Here is a 24,747-nt window from a genome sequence, read left to right on the forward strand (position 1 = left end):
AATTGACGGAGTAATTGTAAGAGTCTCTACTCCCAGCTTTATATAGAAAATATAAAGTCTCATATAGAAAATATCACAATGATATTTTTTGTTTTCTGTATGCCCTTTTCTATATGCAGCTTAATGATGAGAGAAATGTTATTATTTTCAAATAATACAAAATAAACCTTTTTTTTTCAATGAAGAACATAACTATCGTCTCCTGTTCTATCAGTTAGATCCGTTCAAAAACAGCTGTTCTCAGTGTATTGAATGAAAGCTGTGCATTAAAAGCAATACTAAAACCCTCAAATAATACTTATTCTATTTAAGAATAAAGACTGCAGTGAGTTTTTATTTTATATAGCTTCTCTTGCAGTGCTATGCACTGTGGATGGGGCCCATCACAGTTTGAGGAGCCGAGAGAATGACAGGTGCTTTTTGTAATGCCTTGCTGATGAGAGCCAATCAGCTGATCCAATCTCTGGTAGAATTTTTTTTTTTTTTTGTTGTTGTCATCTGGCAAGCTCAAGTAAAGATGAGCTTGATTGACAGATGCAGCCAGGTTCACAGTTTATTGGTTTCTGCAAGAGAGCCAGATATGCCAATTTAGACAGGGGAGTGACAAAAAAAAGTTTCCATCTAAATGGAATAATTTTACTACTGGGAATTCTCAGCTGGGGAAAGAACGGAGGCAGGGTTTTTTTTTATTTTAACAAGGGCTGAATGACAAACATATACGACAGTTAGAGGCTGACAGAACATCAGCTTTTGATGCTTCACAGGGGAGCCATGAAATAAACAATAGGCAGAGAAATTGAATTACAATCGAAGAGAATCTTCTTGGGGAAGGAGAGGGACCCTGACAGCCAATAGCATGCCAGGAAGTCGGGTTTTTAACCCAAAGCATCACCAGACTTCCCATTTTCTGAAACGATGGTACTTCTATTCAGTGACAGAAGGGAATGTGTACTACCTACCCTTTTACATTTTGGGGAAAAAAGAATAAAAACAGTACTTGATAAATTTTTTTTAACAGACGTTTACATTTACTATTAACTTGTCTGTCTGAAACATGAGAACGATCATATTTTACAGGAAATTTCCTTTCAAGGTGCAGTATCACCATGGTGTATTCCTAGAATAAATATATGGCAAACTTTTCTCAAAGAGAAAAAATGTATTATGGAAAGCATTCAATAATGGCAAGCAGCTGGTTACTTTTTGGTTGTTGCTTGTATATTGAATGGAAATGAGAATATATGCTACATGCTAATGAAGAGTCTAATAGGCTTAGAGCCTACACTTCCCATTTGAAATGCACTTCATTTGAGAGAGATGGATGAAATTGGTGATTTGAAAAATGACTTGTTCTGTAATGCACAATGCAGAATGTAATGCACATGTATATTATAAATGCACAGTATTTTTTAAGACAGTTCAGCTGAGATGTTTACACAATACAAGGATGCAGTTTGAAAGATTGTACATTACTCTCAGTCTGAGATGGATGACTGATATTACTTGGTGGGCTATACATCTTCCAATACAACGTTATAAGTCAGTAAAATAAATAAATGAATAATATAGAAGAGAATGTACATTCAGTGGCCACTTTTTATGATGCGTGTTTTGTGACATGCCACATTATCCTGTGCCCATAGGCTGTGGGATGCACATGGCCGGCAAGCATGCTTAGGTATGCTGTGGCATTCAAATGATGCTCAGTTGGTATTAAGTGGCCTAATATGTGCCAAATTATGTGGAGGGCAGCTGTTTCTGAGATGCTGGAACCACCATGTCTGGCACTAACAATCTTACCATGGTCATAGTCACTTAGAGTACGCATCTTGCCCACGCTAATGTTTAGTTGAACAAAAAAACCCCTCTTCATCATGTCTGCATGTTTTATATACTGAGTTGCAGGCATGATTCGCTGTTTGGAGGAGCAGGCTATTTGTGTTAACGTGCATGTGTTCCTAATTAAGTGGCCAACGAGTGTATTTATGTGTGCATATACGTAGTGCCATCCAAGATTATTAGCACCGTTGATAAAGATGAGCTGCAAAAAAAGGCAGTATAAATAAACAACACTGGTAATGAGCTATATTGTATGCTCAATAAAATGAGAAAATTAAGCATAGCAGCAATTTATAATGGATAGCAGCTATGAAAGGCAATTTTGAGATGTGTGATTTCTTTGTGATCCTTGGGCCAAATTGTCTGAAATGTCTTTTCTAAGTGTTAAAGATAATTTTTTCTTGTTTTGTTGAAGTAAAGTTTTTGTGACACCTTTACCCTTTACTTCAAAACTAACATGGGCAGGATGTTGTGTCATAACAGCAAAGGGTGGACCAACTCCATATAAATGCCCATAATTTTGGATGAGATGTTGGATGTCTGGTGTCCACATACTTTTGGCCTTGTAGTGTACTCAGCACCTGGTGATGGTGAGGTCTATGGGTCACAGACATTGCATCTTTTGCATGCAATAGTCGTTGCATGCAGAATATATGTGACAATGTACTAAACATGACTACTTTCATTTACATAACAGTAATACATCCCAAACATTGTGTTGCCCTGAAAGGGGGTGGTGGTGCTATGTATAAAAGTACTGTAATTTCTACATTGTGAAACCAAAGTGTATAAAAATGCCCTTCAATTAAAGCACTACTTTAACCACATTGAATTGCCTGAGTCTGAGGTGGGATTTGAACCCTGGCCTCTCACTCATCCATTTGTTGCACAGACAAACACGTTACCAGTCAGCTAAAGGCAAAATCACCCATAGCCAAAGGCAATGTCGTTATTTTTGAATCTGAGGGTTGTATCGTCAGAGAGTGTTGTCATGGTAACCTGTTATGAGACCTTCGCTTTATTGTGAACTTCACTAGTGAACTGAGCCACACCCAAACTATCTGAGCCACAATCCCTTAACTCTAAATTACAGTCATAATTTAGAGTTAAGGGATTACCTACCAATAGATTACTTTTAGACAATTGGTACACTTTTTAATCAAGTAGAATAAATTAAAACTTATTGAGCCTAATGATTACGATAAAAGTATTTTAGGATCTGGTCCCATTTGATCTCACTGCTACGATCCTCTACTCAAATGGACCATTCTTCTGAAACCCTTGAGGGGCCTCATGTTGGATTTTCCTCCATTTTACTTTCAGTAGCCCTTTCCCTCCTGCCCCCTAGTGGTATGGGCAGCCGTGTCCACAGAATGAATAAAGCAAAGATCCACAATTTATAAAAGAAAAGGCTGCAAACATGTCCCAAATTAGAACTGTTGCGACCAAAATATACTCGTTTGTGGCCAACAATGCCACTCAATCCCTTATCAACACTCAGGACAATAAATGGCAGTAAAACAAAGGAGGCTCCCCAACCACAATCACTTATTACACTCTAAACCACATCATAAAACCTTTTTTTCATATTCTTTCTTCAGTTATGCAGTCTAGTTTATCTTTGTCTGAAAGATTGTATACCCTTTCAGTTTTCAGAACAGCACCTCGGATCATCAAATAAATCATTCAGAAAAAAGTTTTAAATGTCCATATGTTATGTACTATACTTACATCGTTATGGTTCTTTTGTCCATGTAAATGTTTTTGCAATCCAAAATGCCTCTCTTCATATTCAAGCAAATGCTGTTTGCTAGGTCAGGCACCGTTTTCAGCACAAACCGACACGCATCCACTTACAACGTGGTCGGCCTATCTGACCACTCAATGCTCTCGACTCGTTTAAGTCAATCAAGTTATAGGATGAATTTAACAGGACTCCAACCTTTCAAAGGAGCCCTCGTTTGTGCCTATGGGTCCAAACATGTAAGGTACTCTAAGTTACCAAGTTTCCCAAATCCTCACGGGATCTCAATAAACATTGGCTAGAAGGTGGAATGTTATAATCATCCTGCCATTGATCATACTTGCTGGCTATGTTTATGATTATATTGATTACTAGCCAGCTAAGTTTGCTAAGCTGTGCTGCCATATTAATTGTTTATTGTACACGCTGTGTGAGCTGCAGTAGCTGTTAGTTGTCATGTTAGTTAATGAAGAGTGTGATGTTGACTAATGACCTAGCCTAGCTGGCTATACTGCCAAAGGTACGCTGGTGGCAATTTCCTTTTCAGGAAATTGTTAGCTCATAGCAAATATAATATACAAGCTAGTGTTTAATTTCTGGCAAAGTTGACAGTTAACAAAATTGGCAATGGATTTATTGGTTTAAACCTGTTTATTTAATGAATATCAATGAATATTTTTCCCAAACATACATCTCCCATTTTAGAGTACTTCAGAATGAAACGTTGGCCATGGATCTTTCAGCTGCAATGTGCTCAATGCCCGTTGGTTTGAAGGGTGTGGTGTGAATGTAGCCATGGGTTACAGTCTCAGAATGTTGCTGGACCTTTTTGCAATGAAAATAAATCTTTTTTGAACCCTACAGTTCCTAACCCAGGATATCCTCTCAGTATCAGTGGGGGGAGGGAAAAAACACTGTTTAATGAAAATAGAAATGCATGCTTGCCAGCTAATCTAACTTAAATATGCACTCTTGATGTCAAAAATGCAGTTGTTAATGTATGCAATTCCAGTTACTCTGAGCTGCAGTTGTTACAAGCTGGACCTGTTATTAAAATGATATTGAACAAAATGCAGAAATATTCTCACATGATGATACCAGTAATTGCTATAACTGATGTAAAGAATCAAATGCTTAAGTATTGGTAGAGTAGCCATATAACAATGATACTATCTGTGGCTGGCCATTTAGCCACCTCACATACAAAATTATTTCTATAAAGAAAGGCTGCAATCCCAAGATTACTTTCACCTTCTCTTATTCAGTGCCCTGGTACTGGATTTCATCTGAGGACATTCTCCCAATTAAGTCATTTTTTTCCTTTGAAAGACTTTCAAGGTTCCTACTGATGGCTCAAAAGACAGTGTTTGCTTGTGTAATGTAATTTGGATGGTGCTGATTTGACAACTTTGTTACATTAGCATAGCACCAAAGTACACATGCACACACACACACATACACACAAACAGGCAGGCACGCACACAGACTGTGGTCAAACAGGATTACAATTCCCGGTTATATACTTTGGAGGGAAGAGTGTGGTATCAACTGACAGGGAGTCATGGCTCTGAGTTGACATACAAAAATTTATTTCTCATGTGCACAAAAAAATTTGAACAGAACTGGAACAATGATTGAAGCCGTGTGGCTTTTAGTCGTGGACCTTTAAAAATCCTCGTTAAGATCTGTGACACTTTCTTTCAATATCGTCTTTACAACTGGGGGGGGAGACCCGTGCCCTCCGGTCTGATCTGCAGTCGTACAGTAGCTTTTTCTGCTCCTCAGCTAAAGAGTGGCACCACATTAGTACCAAACCGTAGGATCCAGTAGTTTGGTAAGAAATGTAGCGGTTAGCAGTTAGATCCCAAGTGCAATGTGGTTGTGAAACATTTCTTCTCTCAGAGCGAGTGGCCGCAGTCCTTGGTGTAGCAATTACGTCCTTTTTTTCTTCTTCTTCTTCATTTTTGCGGTTTTGTAAAAGTTTGCAGGAGTTTATAGGGTCACCCGATTCAGATGTAATGTTCACTCTTGTTATAAGTATTAGTTTTAAAAGTATACTTTTAATTTTTCAGGATGTTACTCCTTTTTGTACATTTTTTTAAATATCCCACAGGGTGTGCATGTATGAAAAGGCATGCAAACGGACCACAATTACATAGGTTGGGTGATGTTGTTACTATAACATCTAATAGTCACAAAATAAGTTGCTCTTGCTGAACATGACCAAGGAAGCTTTGGGCTTTCTCGTCGCTTCAGTTTAAACATAGTTACACTTCACAATGGGTGTGGAATGAAAATCACAATCAGACAACAGTTCTGAAAACAGTCTCAAGAATCAGAAGATGATCATTCTGGGACATCCGAAACATCCTTTTCTTTTTAAAACCGAAGGGTGTGTACTGTATGTTTGTATTGGTCCAATAAGAGAGCCCAGCAAAAGAAAATGGGAAAAGAAAGCCTTTTTTCTCAATTTGCATAGTGATTTAAAACATCATTATGAAAAACAAAAAATGAAATAAAGGAATAGAATAACAACCAAACATACAGCTGATGATAACTACCACCTGAAAACATATGAACCAGGAGTTCATGGCCAAAACATTTGTGCCATGCTTTGACTTTGTAGAACACAACAGGACAGACACAATCCTTATCTTTTTTTGTATCTACAAATGGGACCAGTAAATAAGGAACGATACTGCAATGGTCAGCATGTAAGTGTTCTTATAGTATATACAGGGACGTGTCTTCACATTACACACAAATCATTCTATGAAGCAGCAATTTTTGTTGCAAATAACAAAACATTAAATAATTGTAAAGATTAGGATTTTTGCTGTTTTACAGTTTAATATGCATATGATGATCTGTTTCCTCTGCATAAAATTCTGACATACATTTTCAGTGTTGACTAGTTATTTTTGCTATAATACTGCGTTTACAATGCATACACATACTGTAAATAAAATATTAACAATAACTAAGTCTTTGGCAAACATGGGGAAAAGTACATTCGCTTTACATTTTTAAGAGCAGTATGAGGGGAAAAAAAACTTTATCTGAAAACAAAGGTTTTATTTCCCAATTCCTTCTGGACTGTGTTAGCTACCGTATCTAAGGGAAGATCTTGTGGATCTAGCCGTAGCTTTAGCTAAGTGTTCTGTGAAGAGCATAACTGCTGCGTGAACAGTTTTTTCCTTTGAGAGTGGAGTTATAAGGCATTAGTCTGAGTCACGTGTCGCGTTCCTCTCACTTCCTGTCGTGGAATTTTCTTTGTGTGACTGGCAGCTGTGTTAAGGATGACCAGTTTTTGTCAGGTGTAGGATATGCGTGCACAATGCGTGTTTCTCAAAGTCAAACTTGGTTTCTGTCCTCAACATACCATTTAGTGGTACAATGTTGAGTCAACATTTTGTACTGTTTTGCAATGGCTAGTAAGCTTGTCGAAATGTACTGTAAGTGGTACTGTATGTGTGACAAATATGATAAGATCATTATAGCTAAACTAAAAGGGTACAGTAAATCTCTGGGCAAAGGTTGGTATGTATGACAAACTGCGTAATAGAAGCATTCATGGGCCCCAGAAAACAATATTATTTAAAGTAAATTCAGTGACATGTAAACTTGCATTGGAGCCTCTTTAGGTACAATATCTGACACATTTTTATAGTTGACAATGGGCAAAAATTTGTGGAGTATAAATGTTGTTCATACTGCCCCGCTGTATAAACAGGTAGTTATCAAGAGTGAACTCTGCATGATGCCATCCTAGAACGTCAGACTTTCAGATAATAGTGCAAAAACAAGAGCAAACAAAGATAAGATATTGCATGGACTGTGATCATTTGCTGAGTTTAAAAATTTTTGTTAACAGAAACAAACGAAAAACAAAGCAAACAATCCTAAATGTTCATAAAGGCTGTCATGATAACAAATAACGATAATAAAAAAAATGATAAAAAATTAATTTAAGAATATATTTACTAATTTAAATTCAGGTTGCTAGGAGACCGTGATGCGTCAAGGTTTTTTTCTTCTTCATTTTTCACACATATGTTTTTACATCTGATTGTGTATCACAGGGAACTCATCCACTCAAATAGCATCAAACAGCCTCTTCAAGAAAGAATAGCTTTGTACATGCTGTGTGTTCTGTCGGTTGGGTGTAGGGTTTTGAATGAGGTGGTTGAGGGAGAGAAAACACAGAGCCTTCGCTGATGCTAGAGTCTTCAGCATGGATCTGATTGTACCGTCCTTGCAGTTAGCCAGTGAACAGTAAGATGGAACCGTGTGTCCAGTAGAACCTACTCGGGAGAGAGCTGCTGTGTTCACGACTGGGTCCTTTTTGGAGGTGTCATCAGTCAAATAAAGGAATGTATCGATCCATGAAGAGACAAAAACAAATAGGAGAGAAAACCCTTGTCGCTTCTCACTTAGCTTCCTTCACGCCATGTTTTCTTCAAAATTGTTTTTTTTAATTTTTTATAATATATATATTTATATAATCTCTCGGTCTCTGGAACTGTACAGTCTTGCAGATTGAAGAACGGGACTTGAAGAAACTGGGAGTTTGGACGGGCCGAATTTCGTGTGGAGCAGTCGGGTGTCCTCTGTTGTCCATCCTTCGTTTTTTTTTTTGCGAGAAAGAGACGGGAAATTTCGGAGCCACCTACCACCCCATTGACCTTTAATGCCACTCACACTGGTACAATATGGGGGCCGAAGCCATGGTCCTGAAGTTTGATTTGGTTTCCGTGGTAACTAGTGGCGGTCATAGGCAGTGGCAGCAGTGGGAGGGGCGGAGCCTCTGGATGCAGCACTATAATAATAAGGGGAACCTGAAAGTTAACAGGAGAAGAGTGTACGGGTTGAAATGACATAAAGCACAGCACAGAGAGACCTGCCTCATATACATTCAGAGCAGACCGACTAGTCGGGCTTCAGATCTACTGGGCAGGAGCTGGGCAAGGTAACAACTGACACAGGGGACACATTTCAGCAATTTAAAAAGATTATTTAAAAACTCGACTTAATGCCCGTGTCTGCAGCAGCTCAGCAACATAACCTTGACAAAGGCTTTATGCTAAAATGTTGGCCCATTTGTGCTGACTGGAGTTAAAATATATGAGATTGAAAGAATACACTGTTAGAGCAGCTTAAAGGAGAGTGTACAGTGCAAAGAATGGGAAATTTCTTTGGCCATTTTTACCATCTGTAATACAAAGTATTATAATTAAGTGCATTTCAATGTTAAATATTAACTTAGCTCCTTAAATTATAATTTATATACTATATACTATTAAAGCTTGTACCTTTACGATGCCTTGTACATAAAATTTTATCACTGAACTAGAGGCAGTGTTGTGTTTACTCAAACAGCTTTTGCTAGAACACTGTGTTCTTGAAAGTAGTCATTATAAGTCTGATTGATTAAGCCTACTAGCATATTGGTGAAACATTAAAAACTCCAGATTTTAATCAGCATCTCTTTGATTTTACATTTTCCGCAAACAAAATCAATGTTCAGAACACCCAACATGTAACACATTAGTTCTACATGCTGTCAATTAATGTTCCAACAAACCATGTTTTTCTCAGTGGTTACAGGACAAATTATTGTTTTAACTATAAACAGTATATCTTATGTAATGAATGCGATAAAATTACATGAATGTAATCTTAAACAATATATTCAGGTATGAAGGAAGAAAATAAATGTAAATGGGAACACATAAAGGATGCAGACGTGTAACTGACACACTGTTTGTGATGCTGGTTCTGTTCCTGATGAGTGAAACTCACTTAGTAATGCCGGGTTGCTGAATCGCCATGCTTCGTTGTATGTTGTGTATTGCGGATGACTGTATGGGTTCCCTGAAAAGTCGCTCCCTGAAAACAAAAGCAGAAGACAGACAAATATAAATACAGACAAATAACAGACAAATACAGACAAAAATAACACAAATAATGCTCAGTATAATACCAAAATAGTATCATCAACCATGGACCGAGGTAGGTAGTTCTTAAATATGCTTAATGCTAACCCATTTTAATCATGAATTTTAACGGGATGTCCTTCTAAAAGTAGAATTGAACCAGAATCTCCTATGTCAGATTGCGTCACTGTCAATAGAGTTTGTAATAGGCCTAAAAATTCCAGATGAATGCCATCTCCAGAAGGTGCATTCACTGCAAAAATGGAAAGCCATCCATTCTAAAAATACTTTAAAAAAATAAATGATGCAAATCATAGCTTTGTGACACAATAATCCATCAACAGTCCCTCGGTTAAATGCGTAATTGACCTAAATAACAGATCACGTCTTCTCATTTCTCTTTTCTTTATACTTTCATTATCTTTTATGTTGCTGTATATTGATAACCATTATGGCATTTAATGATTCATAGCATCTATATATTTTTAAATAATCTGGCAAATTCTTCGATTTGTCTCTATAATTGCAGAGTTAGTATTTTATTTTTTTCTTTGGCGTCTTGTTGTTGGCCATGTTTGTTTGCTCATTGATTTGTTTTGCCGTGGTTCAGAAACAAACGGCATTTTCACCCAACCGGCCCTTTAAAAGACGGTTTTTTAACTCCCATCCCGTGCTATAATGTCCTCTGCAGGGCCACTTGAGTTGAATTTATCACTTTGTAAATTCTTCAGTAGTTTTTTAAGGCTTATTCTTTTTGAGTCCGAGTGTTCTTTTTTTGCTTTAACTGTCAGTTGGTTAAAGTAGCCATATAAACTTCTGGGGCCTTCCCCAGGAAAAAAAAAAGCTAGTTGTATGGATTTTTTTTCCTTTCCCCTGACTCTTTTTTTTTTAGTATGCTGCAGAATTTCAGCGTGCAGGAAGTAACTCAGACCATGTCAGTGAGCAATGCTGTTGGTCCAACACGTTTCTTTCTTTTATGAGACAATAAAGGCTAGATTTTATATGAAGCTGGTGAGGAATGGCTTTTGCTTTAACAGTGTTTGGGACCTGTCACTAAATCTTAGTCGGTCTGAGGCAGATGAATGGGAAAGCACGCGAAACCTATAGCTGTAGGATTAAGAGGGTTCCTCAGCCCCACGTTACTATGTGTGACTGATGAAAATAAATGTGTGATGAAAACACATTTGATGTTCTCCAAGAGATATGTGCAGCAAGCGCAGATATCCTGCCACGGAATTAAATTTACCAGAGAAAACACAATACCCAAACAAGTACCTCGTTACCCAAAAGGTTTGGCTCGAACCTTCTCGAGCAGCCTCGGGGGCGGATCAATGGGTCACGAGTTTTCTCCGAACAAATTTGGACGTAAGGAGTCCCATTTTCTCTTTGTACTGTTGTCTTTGGCCGTTTTGTACTGTTTATAGAACAGCACACACATTGGAACACTCCCTCCTCCACTGCAACTGCTTTTTTATATGTGAGGAAGTCCATTGTGGTTTTCCTTGGATCTCTTTGTGTATTACAAACACTGCCGTGCACTCAAATGTGTCCCCCCCCCATATGGGTTAATGTGCGCGGAGAGTAATGTCGGGGGCTTTCCTTTGGTGTGGGCGAGGGCACCAGCCCGGTGCCAGACTGCATTCCGGTGGCTGGCAGAGAAACCCGAGCCCCGTCCCTCGGAGAGATAGCGATTTAAATATTTACAGGCCTCCCGCGCCTCTGTGTTGTGACCCTTAACTGTTGGCCGTGAACCCGAGCTGCGGGTTAAGTGGAGGGGAAAGAGATACGCTCGGCGGCGCCCGGGGCTGGAGGGACGGCCGAGAGACAGTGTTTATCGACGGGCCGGCGAAGGGGCGTGCCCGCCGGGGGGATAACGAGCCGCGCGCCGCCCCGGCGCGGCCGAGGGGAACCGTCCCGCCGCCCCGGCCTTCCGATCGGTTATCGAGCGCGTCCCGTTCCCCCCCCACCCCCAACCACCGCGAGGCCCCAGCCGCCGCCGCACTCCGCGCCTGTCTGGGCTCGGCCAATCACTGTCCAGGGGTGGTCCTGACTTTCAGTGCGTCCTTTGAATTTTATAACCACTTTCATAGTCATCCTTAGTCATCATCGTCATATAATCATTTAATATTTAACTTATGATTTAATGTTTGATTTTAGACAAATGTTTCATTTTAGTTAATGCAGTGAAAAGTAAGTTTTAGTTTATGTCCGCACATCGTTAAAATCTGAATTGACAAGCAAGGTCCTGATTAAAAATGATTGCTCCCGTAATCGACATATTCATCTCATTTTCGTCTTACATTATTATTTTGGAGTGGTTTTTTTCCATCACCAGAGATGTGTCTGTGAGATGTGACTTTCACAGCACGGCCTTTATAAAGTTTTAAAAACAAAAAAAAAAGATTTATGTAGACGTGTCTTAATTTAGCACCGACGTAATTGAGCCACACTTTCTGATTTTAGCTTTGAGTGACACCGGGCTTCCCGAAGATCATCATCTTTAAGGGCCTAACCTTCTGAAAACGTTACAGCCCCTGAGCTAAAGTTAATGATGCAGTGCGGAAAGGGAAAACGTTGCTCACCAGGAACCATTCCAGCAAGTGTTGAGGTGGGATAGCTCCCCTGCCCAGTGGGGGGGACATGAGGGGGATACCCAGGTAGGGTTGTGTTCGCCATGTCCCGACCTGTGGAGAAAGAAGACCGGCACTTAACCACTGCTCTGGGAGGACAACCGAAAACAGATTTACAGCAACGGTGCGGTCCGCGTGCCACCCCGTTCCACACGTTTCAGACCTCAGCATCAGAAGAATAAAGACGGTTAGAGATACAAAACAAAAATCGGAAACATTTTTCACGCAAAGCGAGCAGTGTCAGCTTTCAGTATTTATTCTCTTCAGATGGCCAGTGTGCTCTCGTCGTACCTCATACTGTCTATAACGCTTTAAACAGACGGCGTGTAGCGCAGTCCGTACGCAGCGTCTGAAGATGCTCCCTGCTCCTGCTTAAGAAGCGAGTCTGGTCAAAGATCAGAATCTGATATGTTTTATGATACGTATCGAGTGCCTTACATGCACGATTGAGCATCCCCGACCGCATCCTGTAATCCTATAACCTGATTTCCCTCCTCCAGTCGATGATGCAAACCGCCCTGACTGCCAGACGCTGCCTTTCGCTTAAGTGAACGGAGAAAACGCGCGGCCGCGTCGGAAATAATGCCTCTGCAGTCACTTAAACACACCCAGAGTCCTGCTGGAAAAGCTTGTGTTGTGTTCCGCATTGTGTTTGATTTGTTCACAGTAACAGTGTTTAGCAGTTGAGTAACAGCTAAAAGAAAACTAAAATGAAACAACTGGCGAGATCATTATGGCTTAGTCTAGAAGTCGGAAAAATGGCAAATTAACATTAAAGCATTGAACATTATTCAATAAAAACACTAGTGCTGTGTTAGTTGTCTAGCTTTTCACTCTAACCCTAAACAATTAAATTAGCATTCTGCAAATTTACTGTAAGATTTTGAACAAGTGTTTTTTTGTAGCTTTTTTGTGGTGTATGTAAGTAGGCCAGATGAATGAATTATCCTATATTATTTTCTGACATTTTTCATTGTCTCTTCATTCACTCTAATGAAGCAGTATGACTGGTACTAAGTCCAGCTTGCATCCTTGACTGAAGCGGCAACTGAGTTCTGAAAGGGACACGACTAGAAGGAGTTTTGTGAATGTAGATACTTGATATGTATAAGCAAAAAACAGAAAATGCATTTTTTGACTGGTCCTGCCTTTTAAACCACAAATGAAAACTACGAAGTGGAGCTGAACAGAACCTTAGCTACTGCAAAGTACTGTACGACAACAGTAGTGAGGCAAATACATACACATATGTACACACACACGCACACTTTGTATATTATATATACACACATTTTTAAACTAGAAATTTCACTCACTGAATGCTAAATAATTGAAAGAGAAGAGCTTCCTTTAGGACTAAAGGTCTTTACAGAGATTATATATCAGACATACAGTTGTCTAAACACCTGTGCAGTTCCTCAGGGCTCTCTCTTGGCCAAATTACGGATGAATTCATGAATATAAAATGTATTACAATTTGCACAGGATTCAAAACTCCCACAAGAATGTTTAGCGTCAATTTAAAATAACAAAAAAAAAGATTTAAATCATTTTTGGGTAGCTCGATGTTAATTTTAATTCATTTATTTTAATATAAAATAAAGCATTTTTCTTAAGCTGTGATTGAAAGCAAAAAAATGCCCTGATTTACTAAATAAAGTTACTGAAGTTCAGGAGCACTCTGGTGGGATGACTCAGGTCCAGAGCGCGCGTTGTGCGTTCAGCTATTCAGACCGCGCGGCTAACGCAGCTAAACGCGCTCTCTCTCCCTCCAGCCAGGAGGAGGACATGGATGTAAAGAGCCGGCCTCGCCGAGCAGGCCGAAAAAAAGGCCGAGCGCCGCTTCGGGCCAAAAGCGCGAGGGGCTCCTCCGCCATTCAGCTCCGTAATTGGCGGTGACGGCAGACTGTCCCGCTCCGGAGCCGGGGGCCCGTTTTATGTGCAGCCGCACGTACCCCCGGACCGGGCCAAGGCCGGGCTTCAGAGGCCCCCGCAACATTGTGCGAGGGGCACCGCGGGCCGGGCGGGGGAGGGGGTGGGGGTTGGGGTGGGGGGGGTCGTTAATGAGGAGGCCAGCGCTCGTCGCTCAGTGCAAACTCGCTGTGGACGTGAGGGCCGTGCATTGTGGGAAAACTGCACTCAGTAAAACTCAACAGCTGATACACAGTCTCTTGACATGAAAAACGCGAGCGCTTACTGCTTGCCTGGCTAAACTGCAAGATGTCAAACAGTCTCCCATTAGATAGGGGCTTGTCAAGAATACGATAAAAGTTTGCTGAATGGCTACAGAAATATTTTTTAAACGGGAATGCAAGTTTATGACTTGTTGATGAAAAGATCAATCAGATACATCAAATATTTTCACTCTGAAGGTAGCACAAATCATACAATCGCACTAGATTTCAATCTGGATCATGGAAATCATAAATGGGTTGTGATAGGCTGGTTGCATAAATGTATAGGACAACACATGTGTAACATACATGTAAGTGAAAACGTTGGTGGGTGGTTAGCTATGAGCGGAGCAGCTCGTTAAGCCATTCTCTCCAACAGTGGCCTTGGCCCCCACCGAACCCCCCCTCCCTCCCCCCCAGCAGTGCAGGGCACTGCGATTTGAGCAAAAGTGTACCTGCTAGAATAGGCTGGCTCACGTATTGCCCGTAGCTGGGGCCATGCTGGGCATAGGCACTGTAGCAGGGGGTTGAGGCATCTACTGACACAGTGGGTTGGAAAGGCTGCATCTCCGCTAGGCATGAGCCCAACAGGGAGGAGGAGGAGGAGGAGGAGGGGGTGAAGGGGGCCAGGGAAGCCTCGTGAGGCTCCTGTTTAACACAGGCCGAGGATGAATGGGATTCTGCCGGATGGAGAACAAATACAGACAAACAAAAAAAAAAAGTATGATGAACACTCACCCGGCTGCACGCACACAGGCATACACAAGGACAGCAACAGAGAGGAGGAAACAATGGGAGCGATGGGACTGAATGGTAAACTTTTAAGATAAAATACGTATTTTAAACACGGGTTTTAAAATGTACTCGCATGTCGAACACACGCTGCCGTGTGAGAAGGACACAGTTTCGTGTTTCTTATGAAGGTGTGTGTGCGTGTTTGCGTTAGGTCCACAACCCAAATCTTGAGGTTTCCTCTGGGAGAGAGAAAGCCACTTGTTTGAGGATTTAGGTTGTAAGGGAGAGTTTCACTGGAAGTGATGGGGGGGGGGGGATGAGGGGGGCTCTTACGGGCAGGCATACTGGGCACATCTAGACTGGGGTTTCACAATCACACTCATGCCAGTGCAATGACTGCTGGTCCCTCCTTTTAAACATTCATTCTTATTTTTCAGTAACATCTTGTAATTTTCTCCTCCTAAACACTTTGCGTCTCCCGGCGTTACATTTTTTTTCCCACAAAAAAAGGAAGCGGCAAACTTTCCCTTAAGAGGAACAGACTAGTATTGTCACTAAAGTCCAGGACTAAATCCACACAACAGATGCTGAATCCAGCTAGATCACATTACCTTTGCCGTGCGCACGTGTCATTCTGCTCACGTGTAATCCCACCTGAATTAATTTGAAATTGCCGCCACCATGTATCTCTGCAGACTTCATTAATTACCAGTATCTGTACATACAGACTAAGTATTTCTGCCCAAATAGACAAAGTGTAATATGTTGAATGAAGGACGCTATTGCTCCTGTTAACACTGAACATTAAATACATCCTAACGGGAGTGAAGAGAACCCTAGGTATCATGCTGCTGAATGTTTGTAAAAGCAATCATATTTAAAATGGAGGGTATTACCTCCATAGACTACAGTATGAACTGCTGTATATTTGTAAGAGAGTACATAGAAATCAAAATTAAAACCGGATGTTATGGCCCTGTTTCCAAACAGTGCCAAGAAAAGAAAGTGACCGATTTGCAGATGATAAATGTGTGCTGAAAAGGGAAGCCTAATATGATTGTACTGATGAGCTTTGGGACCTTTTATTTCGCCAGATTTTCTTTCTGAAACCCAAGCAATCAATGTGAGCTCTGTTTCTGGTGCTACATGTCCTCTTTAAATTCCTTTCTGTTTGCGAGGCCTGTGGGGAGAGCTTTCAGTACGCTATGATAGCCTCATTAGCTGCTTCCTAGCCATTGTTGTTTTACAACAGAATTGTGTGTAGAGATTCCTCATTAAGATAAGGGCTCCTTTATATTGGGTGCTTCAGTGACGGCCCTCTTAGACTTAACGCCAGGAAATCAAGCCATTTTACTGGCCTCTTTCCCACACAAATCAATTCAAAGGATTTTTTTTCCCCCTCCACGGTTATTATTGGAATAGCATCTCAATATTAGCCGAAGCGCTATAAATAGAATAAGGAGAGTATACAGTGTGAAAATGGACGGGTGACACCTTGATGGAAAAAAACAACGGGAAAGTAATTGTTTTCGATTCAGTCATTTGAGGTGTTTCATAACTAGCAGGGTCTTTCAGACCCGTAAACAAACTCTGAAGTCATTTTTTTTTAATTGGTCCCAAAATGAAACCAATGGCTGTGCGATGCTGAGATACATCTGGTGAGAATCGCGGGGGCTCCAGAGTAAAACATCAAAAGCCAGATGAACAAGAAGACCAGAAAAGATTGTTTGAGGGATCAAGTCTGGTGTTTTCACAGGGCTCGCACAGTGGCTGTCTGACGGACAGGGGCACCATACAACACTGACCTGAGTGCCGTGTTCAAGACCACTGAACTTTGAAACTAATAAACGTGGTGTTGCTTATTGTCCAAGAGACAAGTTGCCCTCGGAAAGGGAGAACTGTCAACCCTTGATTACCGTGATGGAGGATAAACATGGGTCCGCAAGGACAGCCTCCCAACGCTCACGCTCAAGAGGAGCTATAGAGTCTTCCTTTCCTGTCTTTCTACAAGCAGAGCTTCTCATAACACGAGCGGAAAAAGCCGGTGACCTTTGTTTTATTTGCCAGTACAACAAAGTCATCTGCAAATGACTCTTTTTTGGCGGTTTGAGTATTAAATTTACCATGACAGGGACACCTTCATGTTTTGCAACAACAACGACAAAAATCTTTGACCTCGATTTTCTGCATTCGGGGTGTAGCAATTTATCACCAAGCCAAAAACCCCAACACCCTAATTAATTACGACCAAGTAAAGAATGTTTGGAGAGCCAAATTGCTTTAATTCCCCAAACACTCGGTGAAAGTCATTCATTATCAAATGTGTGCTCAAAAGTTAGCGTGCTCGTTTGAAGGCGAAATAAGCATTAATTCCAAATCTGAGCCCCGTGTCCCCCCCCCCCCCCCGCCCCCCAAGCCAGAAGACAGACAAGCCGTTTGTCACGAGGCCACACATCAGGAACCTGAGGTTCTGGCCGGCCGATTGTTGTTTGCTGCTCACCAGAGAATAGCGGACCGCGCTTAAAAGATAACTTGGATATATTTCAGCTTGAATTCACCGGCTCCTCCAGTTAGCACAGGGCAGACTTTTTCTCTTTTTTTGGGGAAGGGGGGGGGTGCATCCCGCCCTTATTTCTGCGGGCTCAAACGAGAGATTCTCAAACGCCGAGCTCGGAGGCCTTTGTGGCCCGGCCCGGCCCGGCTCTTTTGTTCCTCCTGGAGGTGCTGGAAAAGGAGTAGTTGGGGCACCTGCTCAGGTTTTTTTTGTGTGCGCCACGGAGGGGGTGGAGGGGGGGGGGTACCCATTTACACAGCCCCATCCCACCGGCCCCAGGAAGAGTCAGATTAATGGGCTCGGCGGGGAGCGCGTTTCAGGAGTTTTTACTGTTGATTCAGTCCGTAGGTATGCACAAAGCACCTCTCCGGCCCCCTCCCGACGGGCGCATTGTCTGCAGTTGATCCACAAAATCTGCTGCAAAATTAGACGCGCGACTTTACGTTTTGTCCAGGAGATACGGTCTACGTTGAGCTACACAAGTAAGGAGGCACTCGTCTTTGTGTCTCACTACAAACGATTAGTGATACAAAATATATTTGTAAATGGGTCACTGGACATTTTATAAATACAAACATCAAATACTCTGTGATACTCTCAGTAAATGCTCAGTGTTATTTACTCAAAATATTCACGCTATTGACAAATAAAACATAAACCTATGAAGATATCAAGCATATAGTGTTTTGTATATTTTGATGCAAACCTAAGTTAATTAGCTTCAATAAAAAAAAATACAGCAAGGTTGTTCCACGCACAGAGGATGGCCTATTAAAGGAAATGGGTGTTTTTTTCATTTGGGGATTTATGGCAGTTTAATATGTAATAGAAATAGCACTAATACAGTACGGAGGGAAGAAGAAAACACTGAAAAGAAGGTGGCCGCCCGCCCCTGAATTCTAATGACGCACACACAATGCCTTAAATCTCATTCTTATTTGAGCTGCCTGCCCACTTTTTGCGGGCACTTTTAGCTGTTATAGGATATACAGAGGACACATAAGATTTCTATCTCTCTAGGCTTGCCGTTCCCCCGGAATTCCAATCTTCACTGGCAGCGAGGAGTTCATGAATCATTCATCTTTAATAGATTATGCAAATTTCAGGGACATAAAATCAACAAGATCAATAACTGCAGGCATTTAATTGGTGCTAGAAAACATTTTAAGGATGAACATAATCTCCAGTTCTTTCCCTCTCAAGGCACTATTAATTCGGAATTGGATCTCAGCCTAAATGCGAGAGATAATTTACCACCTTTTTTGCTTGGCTTCCATTCCTATCGCCCGGGTTTATCATATGCTAGTAAACCATAATATCCTTCTATTAACCAACCCCCGAACATTGTACCTGATTAAAACACATTGCGGATTGAGTTATTAGTGTCAACAGCCACTAGGGGAAAAATCAAGTGCGAGTTTGTGAAGTGGGAACGACTGGCCCAATAACCGCGAGTATAAAACAAACTCAGGATTATATCTGAGGGCAATTAATAAATTTGAGCCTGAAAAGGCTCCACTGTGCTCAGGAAGAAAGTCAATTATTATACGATGTATATTTATTTCCGTTCCCGCGTCTATTTATCTGCGTATACAGGTGATTGTAATTCAGTTGAATAACCCTGTCAGCGGCCGCAGTCCATATTTATGATAATTAGTATGTTTTATCTAGTTATTCCCATTTAATTTAACTACATTTAATTCAGGCCCCGTTGAATTACTCGCTGTTGAGACACAGCATTTGCATATATGCCGGTACGCGGGGTCAGGAGGACAAATATTTTAATGGGGACATAGTAATATATATCTCACAGGAAGTCCTGTGTCCTTTTTACCTCACAGCCCGACAGGTAACCCGCTCGGGGGCCCCCCAGAACAGAAATGCTTCCTCTAAAACCATCCACAGGTGCAAACAAAGCCACCCGCCTCAGAGGAGCTGGCCAGACTGGAGCTGCTTTCATACAAACTGCCGAGCACAAAGGAGCAACACACATCTTTCTTCTTACAGGGGGCCTGACTTACCAGGGAAATCTACCTCCCACATGTTAATGAGAAAAAAAGGGCTTTCTTTTCACATAACACTGGCCCGCTATCATTCGAGAAGGGGGGACCGCATTTTCCATCATCCTGTCTAGCCCCCACGCAGAACTCATTGGCTTTGATGGCTCCTGCATAATTATGTGAATTTTAATAAACGCTCAGCGTATTAATCTCGACCCGACAGTTGGCTATCAGTAAACTTAACCTTCTTCTAGGTAATAACAACGGCAACAATGAAACAATATTTCAATTAGCGAGGCAGTCATTAACCATGACAGACCCAAAGAAAGAAAGAGAAAAAAAATTAGCTTAGCGTGCAGACAGGCAGAAACGCTATTGGATATTTAACAAAGGATATCTCTGGCATACGTTGCGTCTGTTTTAAACAAATAATATACTGTTTACACGTGCCTACATGGGATCCTGGTGCACTGTATCCTTCTGCTGCCGGATTGAAGGACAGAGCCGCGTCAGGAATCAATCAGTCAATCACGGTGACTTCTAGGACCCTGCCAGTCAATTCTCTATCATAGTTTTGATGTCCTGTCATCAAAAACCCTGTCACGCAGTGAGAAACAGCTCTCTCTCGTCGGGTCTCCTTGCTAAACAAAACAGGGTTTAGTAGGATACCTGAAGGTTATTACCGCTTTGATAAAAAAAATGTTTTACCACCTTTTCAGCTTCAGAAAAGCAACACCCTGAATAAATATTCACAATTTTTTTCACAAGTTTTTTTTATTTTTTTGAAAACGTTATTAGGAAATGGCACGTAGTTCAACTGCATCTGTTTCTTTTTTTCTTTTTTTTTTACATCAGTGTAAAACAATAGCCCCACCCCCAAGATTAACCTGCAGCTTGGCAACTGATCATATACGTCACATGATCTTACCTACAGGGTAGCTTTGAGACACGTTGGGGCCCAGGTCGGGGTTGGCGCTGGATGACAAACTTGGTTTCACTTCGTCCAGTCCGGGGTTCAGAGCTGGTAGTGAATACTCACTGGCCTGTAAACAAGGTTGAGCCATTAACTCAAATTAAAAACACGCAAAGAAATTCAAAGAATTTTTTCCAGCATGAGAGACTTGCATTTCTTTTGTCTTTTCTTTTCACGTATATGAAGTTCTATATGCTTGCAACTATCTATAGTTTTTTTTTTTGCTTGTGGAAAAAGAAGCAGGAAAGCTATTTTTCTCTCTTTCTATACAGCAAAAGAGAAAGCAAGCCTCCTTGCTTCTTTTTTCTAAAGCAAAAAACCAAAACAGATTCATGATATGCGTCCCAACGGCCAAATAATATATATTCCATAATGCGTTATATATTTCGAGCTGTAGGGACGCATATCATGAATGTGTTTTAGCTTCGTCTGAGTGGAAAGACCCAGAGCGCAAAGTGGGATTTGATTGGAGTGAAAGGACGAGGCGTCAGCTGGCCCTTTGTGTTTGACAGCAGTCTTCCTCCTGACCAGCCAAGTGAGGAAACATTGCTGCTTTGTTACCGACACACCATGTGGCCTTGTTTGTAGGGGCATAATACACCTGCACTTTCCACAATTTGGCAAAAAATTGAAACAATCCCCCCATTTAATACGTTTGGAAGAAATAAAAGCCGGTTTAGTAAAAAAAAAACGGATTGAATAGCTAAAAAAGGCATTGATATAGAGGCGTTCAGTTGGATTACTTTCAATAAAAAAAACCTGTTCAAGAATTGTAGTGTAGTCCATAGATATTCGTACGTGTATATTTCACTTTTAAAACAACTATAAATATATATATATATATATATATATATATATATATATATATAAATGTGTTGTTTGAGAAAGTTTTTAAAAAGCTTTTTCTCCCCCCACTGCCTAATGGTGGATGTGGCAGTAATGAGATGTGACTTTGAGGGCTGGGGCGCGGACTCAGTCAGTCCTGGGCTCTGTTTGTCTCTCTGAACGTCTGAGTGGGCCGGGGTCCCACTGGGGAAGCCCGTGACCCCAGCCTTGTCTGCCTCTATCACAGATAAACTCTAATTGTCTGCTACAACTGTTCGCTGGCGCAATCACGGATGTTTTCCTCTATTCTTGAAGGCCTCAGATGCAGAGCAGCCCCGTTTTATAATGCAGATAAAGGGGGGGCGGGGTGGGGGGAGAGAGAAAACAACTGAAAAGAGATTTTGAAAAGGATGACCAAATGGCCAGCAGAAGTGTGGGAGGGGTGAATCTATTGTGTTTTGCATCTCCAGAATGGGTTTTTAATGCCCCCTCGCCAGAGCCCAGACATTGGCTAATAGGCCCACCTTTTCAAGAGTTAAAAAAAAAAAGGGAGGGAAGAGAAAAGAATCCATAAAAGGGAAAGTGCTCTGATTAATATTGCATTAAATTAAAACTGATTTTTCTGGACTGTTCCAGGCCCTTTTTTCTGCACGCCTACCCTTTTTCCCTCTCCTTTTTTTAATACCCTCTCTGCCGCTCTTTGTGATTGCAAGTCATTTCCAATTCGTTTTGGTATTGATCTTCCAGTAGAAATCAGTTTTGTAATTAGCTGCAAATTAGGCCTTCTTCTAGAGGTGAGCGCTGTCCCACTGATTTATCACCGGCGTAATTCGCCGCGATTGGAGAGAAATTAAAATGAACTCAATTAGGCGACCGCTTTTGCTTTATAGGTCCGACTTGGAGTTTCAAGGGAAAAATTAATAGTCTCTTGTTGTTTAATAGTCTAATGAAAGTAAATAAAGGTTATCCATTGTAATAAGCCCAGGGCTTTTAATAAGAAGTTGTATATATAGGGCTTCTTTTTTTCTTCGTTGCTCGTGGTAGATGTCGTTTTTTGAGAGTGGCTCTTAATTTTGTCCATTATGATGGATAGGCCGTAGCGCTCGCTGTGTTAACATCAAAAGGAACAAGCAGCGAGCTGATAGAAAATCCCGAGCACAGCTCTGTGTGCCGTACTTACAATTCAGATAATGTCGTTGGAATTATAAATCCGCCGAACATTAAATGCTTAATTTATATGGGAGCAATGGAATCGCTGTTCAGAAGCACCACAAAGGAAGCATTACATTGGATAACACAATAAAACCGGAGGAAAACGCGAGATAGTGATTGATCGCGTGCGTTGTTGTTGTTATTCTAAATTACAGCGGTGTGAAAAATGTTCATTTTTGTCATTAAAAAAATCAATAACGTGTGGGAGGTTTTCTGGGGAGCACCACCGCTTTGTCCAAGCAGTTGTGCGATGCTGCGAGCTTCTCATTTGACCACTAGTGCTTTCTCCACGTCCACATATCACGTCTTTACGGCTGGAGCCCATAAATTGGGTTCGCGGTGGAGCACTCCAGCATTAACACGGGGGGCTTTGGGCCTGAACGCAACAACAGAGAACAAACACGAAAAATTTCCCGGGAACGCAATCCGCTAGCGCAGAAAATTCGAGCTGTGTATTTCGCGTGCGCAAGTTTGCGAATGGAGATCGGCGAAGGAGGCCGACGGCGGCGGCGTGGGGCGGTACCAACCTGCTCGGGTTTGATGTGCTCTGCGGTGGGGAAGACGTCTGGGTAGGACGGCCGCTCAAAGACCCGGTCCAGAGCTTCCAGCTGCTGCTGCGTGAACGCGTCGGCTCGCAGGTGCTTCCGTAAACTGTCCACACTACCCTGAGAATCACTGTTTGGGCCAGAACCATCTGAACCATCTACAAGGAGAAAGAGCGACATTTTTCGAGACTCTGACCTGCAAGCCGTTAAGCTTTTCAGTTTAAGTTTCAACTGCACCACTTTGGCCGTACGGCTTCCTCCATTAGTGTGTGGGTGCCGGGATGGGGGATGGGTGGGGGGGGGGGTCTATCTGGGTGGGGCGGGGGGGCTGGTTGGGGCTGATAAATACAGTGCAAATTCAGCCGGGGCATGTTTTTAAACACATCCTAATGGCTGTGGTTAGAAGCTGTGTGCCGTGCCACTGCCACAGTCACTGCAGTGGAGCAGTGGAAGTCCAGCCCCCCCACAGTATTACAGTATTAGCACTGTCATGATGTGATAGGCCTGCCGGTAATTGATGGATTACCATCAGTAAATATATACTTGTTGGAAGGGCCACGTATTCTTACGAAAGCGGCAGAGATTACAGTGCCTTTCCATTTCTTGGCTGGGGGATTTTTTTTTTTTGGCGCCTGTCTGGAAATCAAGAGCTGTAATTTAAAGACACAATTTCTTTTTTTATAAAATCTAATATTGCTTTCATTTTCAGATTGCCTTTCATTTGGGAGAGACGAGCTGACATTAGCCGAGCTAAAACCGCTACGGCCCCAGTTCAATCATCTCTCCCCGAGGTGCGTCCTCCAAATATCAGCGTTTCTTTTTTCTTTTTTTTCTTCCTTTTATTTTTTTTTACCTCCTGGCTTTTGACCCGATTAGCCTGCCGTTTCGGAGGAGGATGCCTTTTCCTTTCCTTTGTCACTCGTCGTAAGACGTTTTAAAACCCCCTTCCAGACCTCCAGCCCGCCCCCCCCGCGCCCCCCACTCCCCCCTGCCATCCCCCAGCTTTCCCCCCCTCCCCACGCCCCCCCCTCACACCCCCACCCCGTTGAAAAGGCGGCGGCGGCGGCGTCCGCGGGCTCACCGCCTCCTCCGTGTATTCTGGAGGGCTTGGGCTCCCTTACAAATCTGTCATTCTAAATTTGCAGCAGATTATGTTCTCTGCTCGGCGAGAGAGCGGTGATATATGATATGCAAGGCCCCTATTGATTGCCTGATCTGGTGGCAGGAGGGAGCCGAAATGAACTTGAAATGAACATCATGCCTCAACTCATTGTGCGTATAATACTCTACTTAATCCCACATTTTTCTCTGCCATGGAATTCAATTGATCAATCATGTTTCACTGATAGTACCATTTCATGGCGTTATTGCCTCTCCATTCTGCAGCTTGACCTTTTTTCAATGGCTGGGGCCAGAGGATGAACCTGACTCCCATGATGAACAAAATGTATGGAGAACTGTATAGGAAGATTGGCTTGTGTGTGCGTGTGCGTGCGTGTGTGTGTGTGTGTGTGTGTGTGTGTGTGTGTGTGCGTAGGTATGCCTTTTGTGTGAGGGCAACTGAAAAATGACCCTTTTGG

The 24,747-nt window shown here is 41.9% G+C and overlaps 1 protein-coding gene across 4 annotated transcripts in view; it reads right to left on the reverse strand.

Moving 5' to 3' along the window:
- Positions 1 to 5,149: 5,149 nt before the first annotated feature.
- LOC135245805 (paired box protein Pax-2a) overlaps positions 5,150 to 24,747 on the reverse strand; it is a 36,753-nt gene continuing 17,155 nt past the window's right edge. Inside the window, exons 6-11 of one of the 4 annotated variants that reach the window (XM_064319092.1) lie at positions 23,150 to 23,325; positions 20,541 to 20,655; positions 14,779 to 15,003; positions 12,102 to 12,203; positions 9,386 to 9,472; positions 5,150 to 8,402 (exon numbers count right to left, since the gene is read on the reverse strand). In XM_064319092.1, coding sequence (XP_064175162.1) covers positions 8,281 to 8,402; positions 9,386 to 9,472; positions 12,102 to 12,203; positions 14,779 to 15,003; positions 20,541 to 20,655; positions 23,150 to 23,325 — 827 coding nt within the window. In that variant the 3' untranslated portion in view covers positions 5,150 to 8,280. Of the gene's footprint in view, positions 8,422 to 9,385; positions 9,473 to 12,101; positions 12,204 to 14,778; positions 15,004 to 20,540; positions 20,656 to 23,149; positions 23,326 to 24,747 lie in introns of all 4 variants that reach the window. The other 3 variants (XM_064319100.1, XM_064319107.1, XM_064319117.1) reach the window with 3 other exon arrangements.

The sequence above is a fragment of the Anguilla rostrata genome, chromosome 2 (assembly GCF_018555375.3).
Source record: "Anguilla rostrata isolate EN2019 chromosome 2, ASM1855537v3, whole genome shotgun sequence".
Lineage (NCBI taxonomy): Eukaryota > Metazoa > Chordata > Actinopteri > Anguilliformes > Anguillidae > Anguilla > Anguilla rostrata.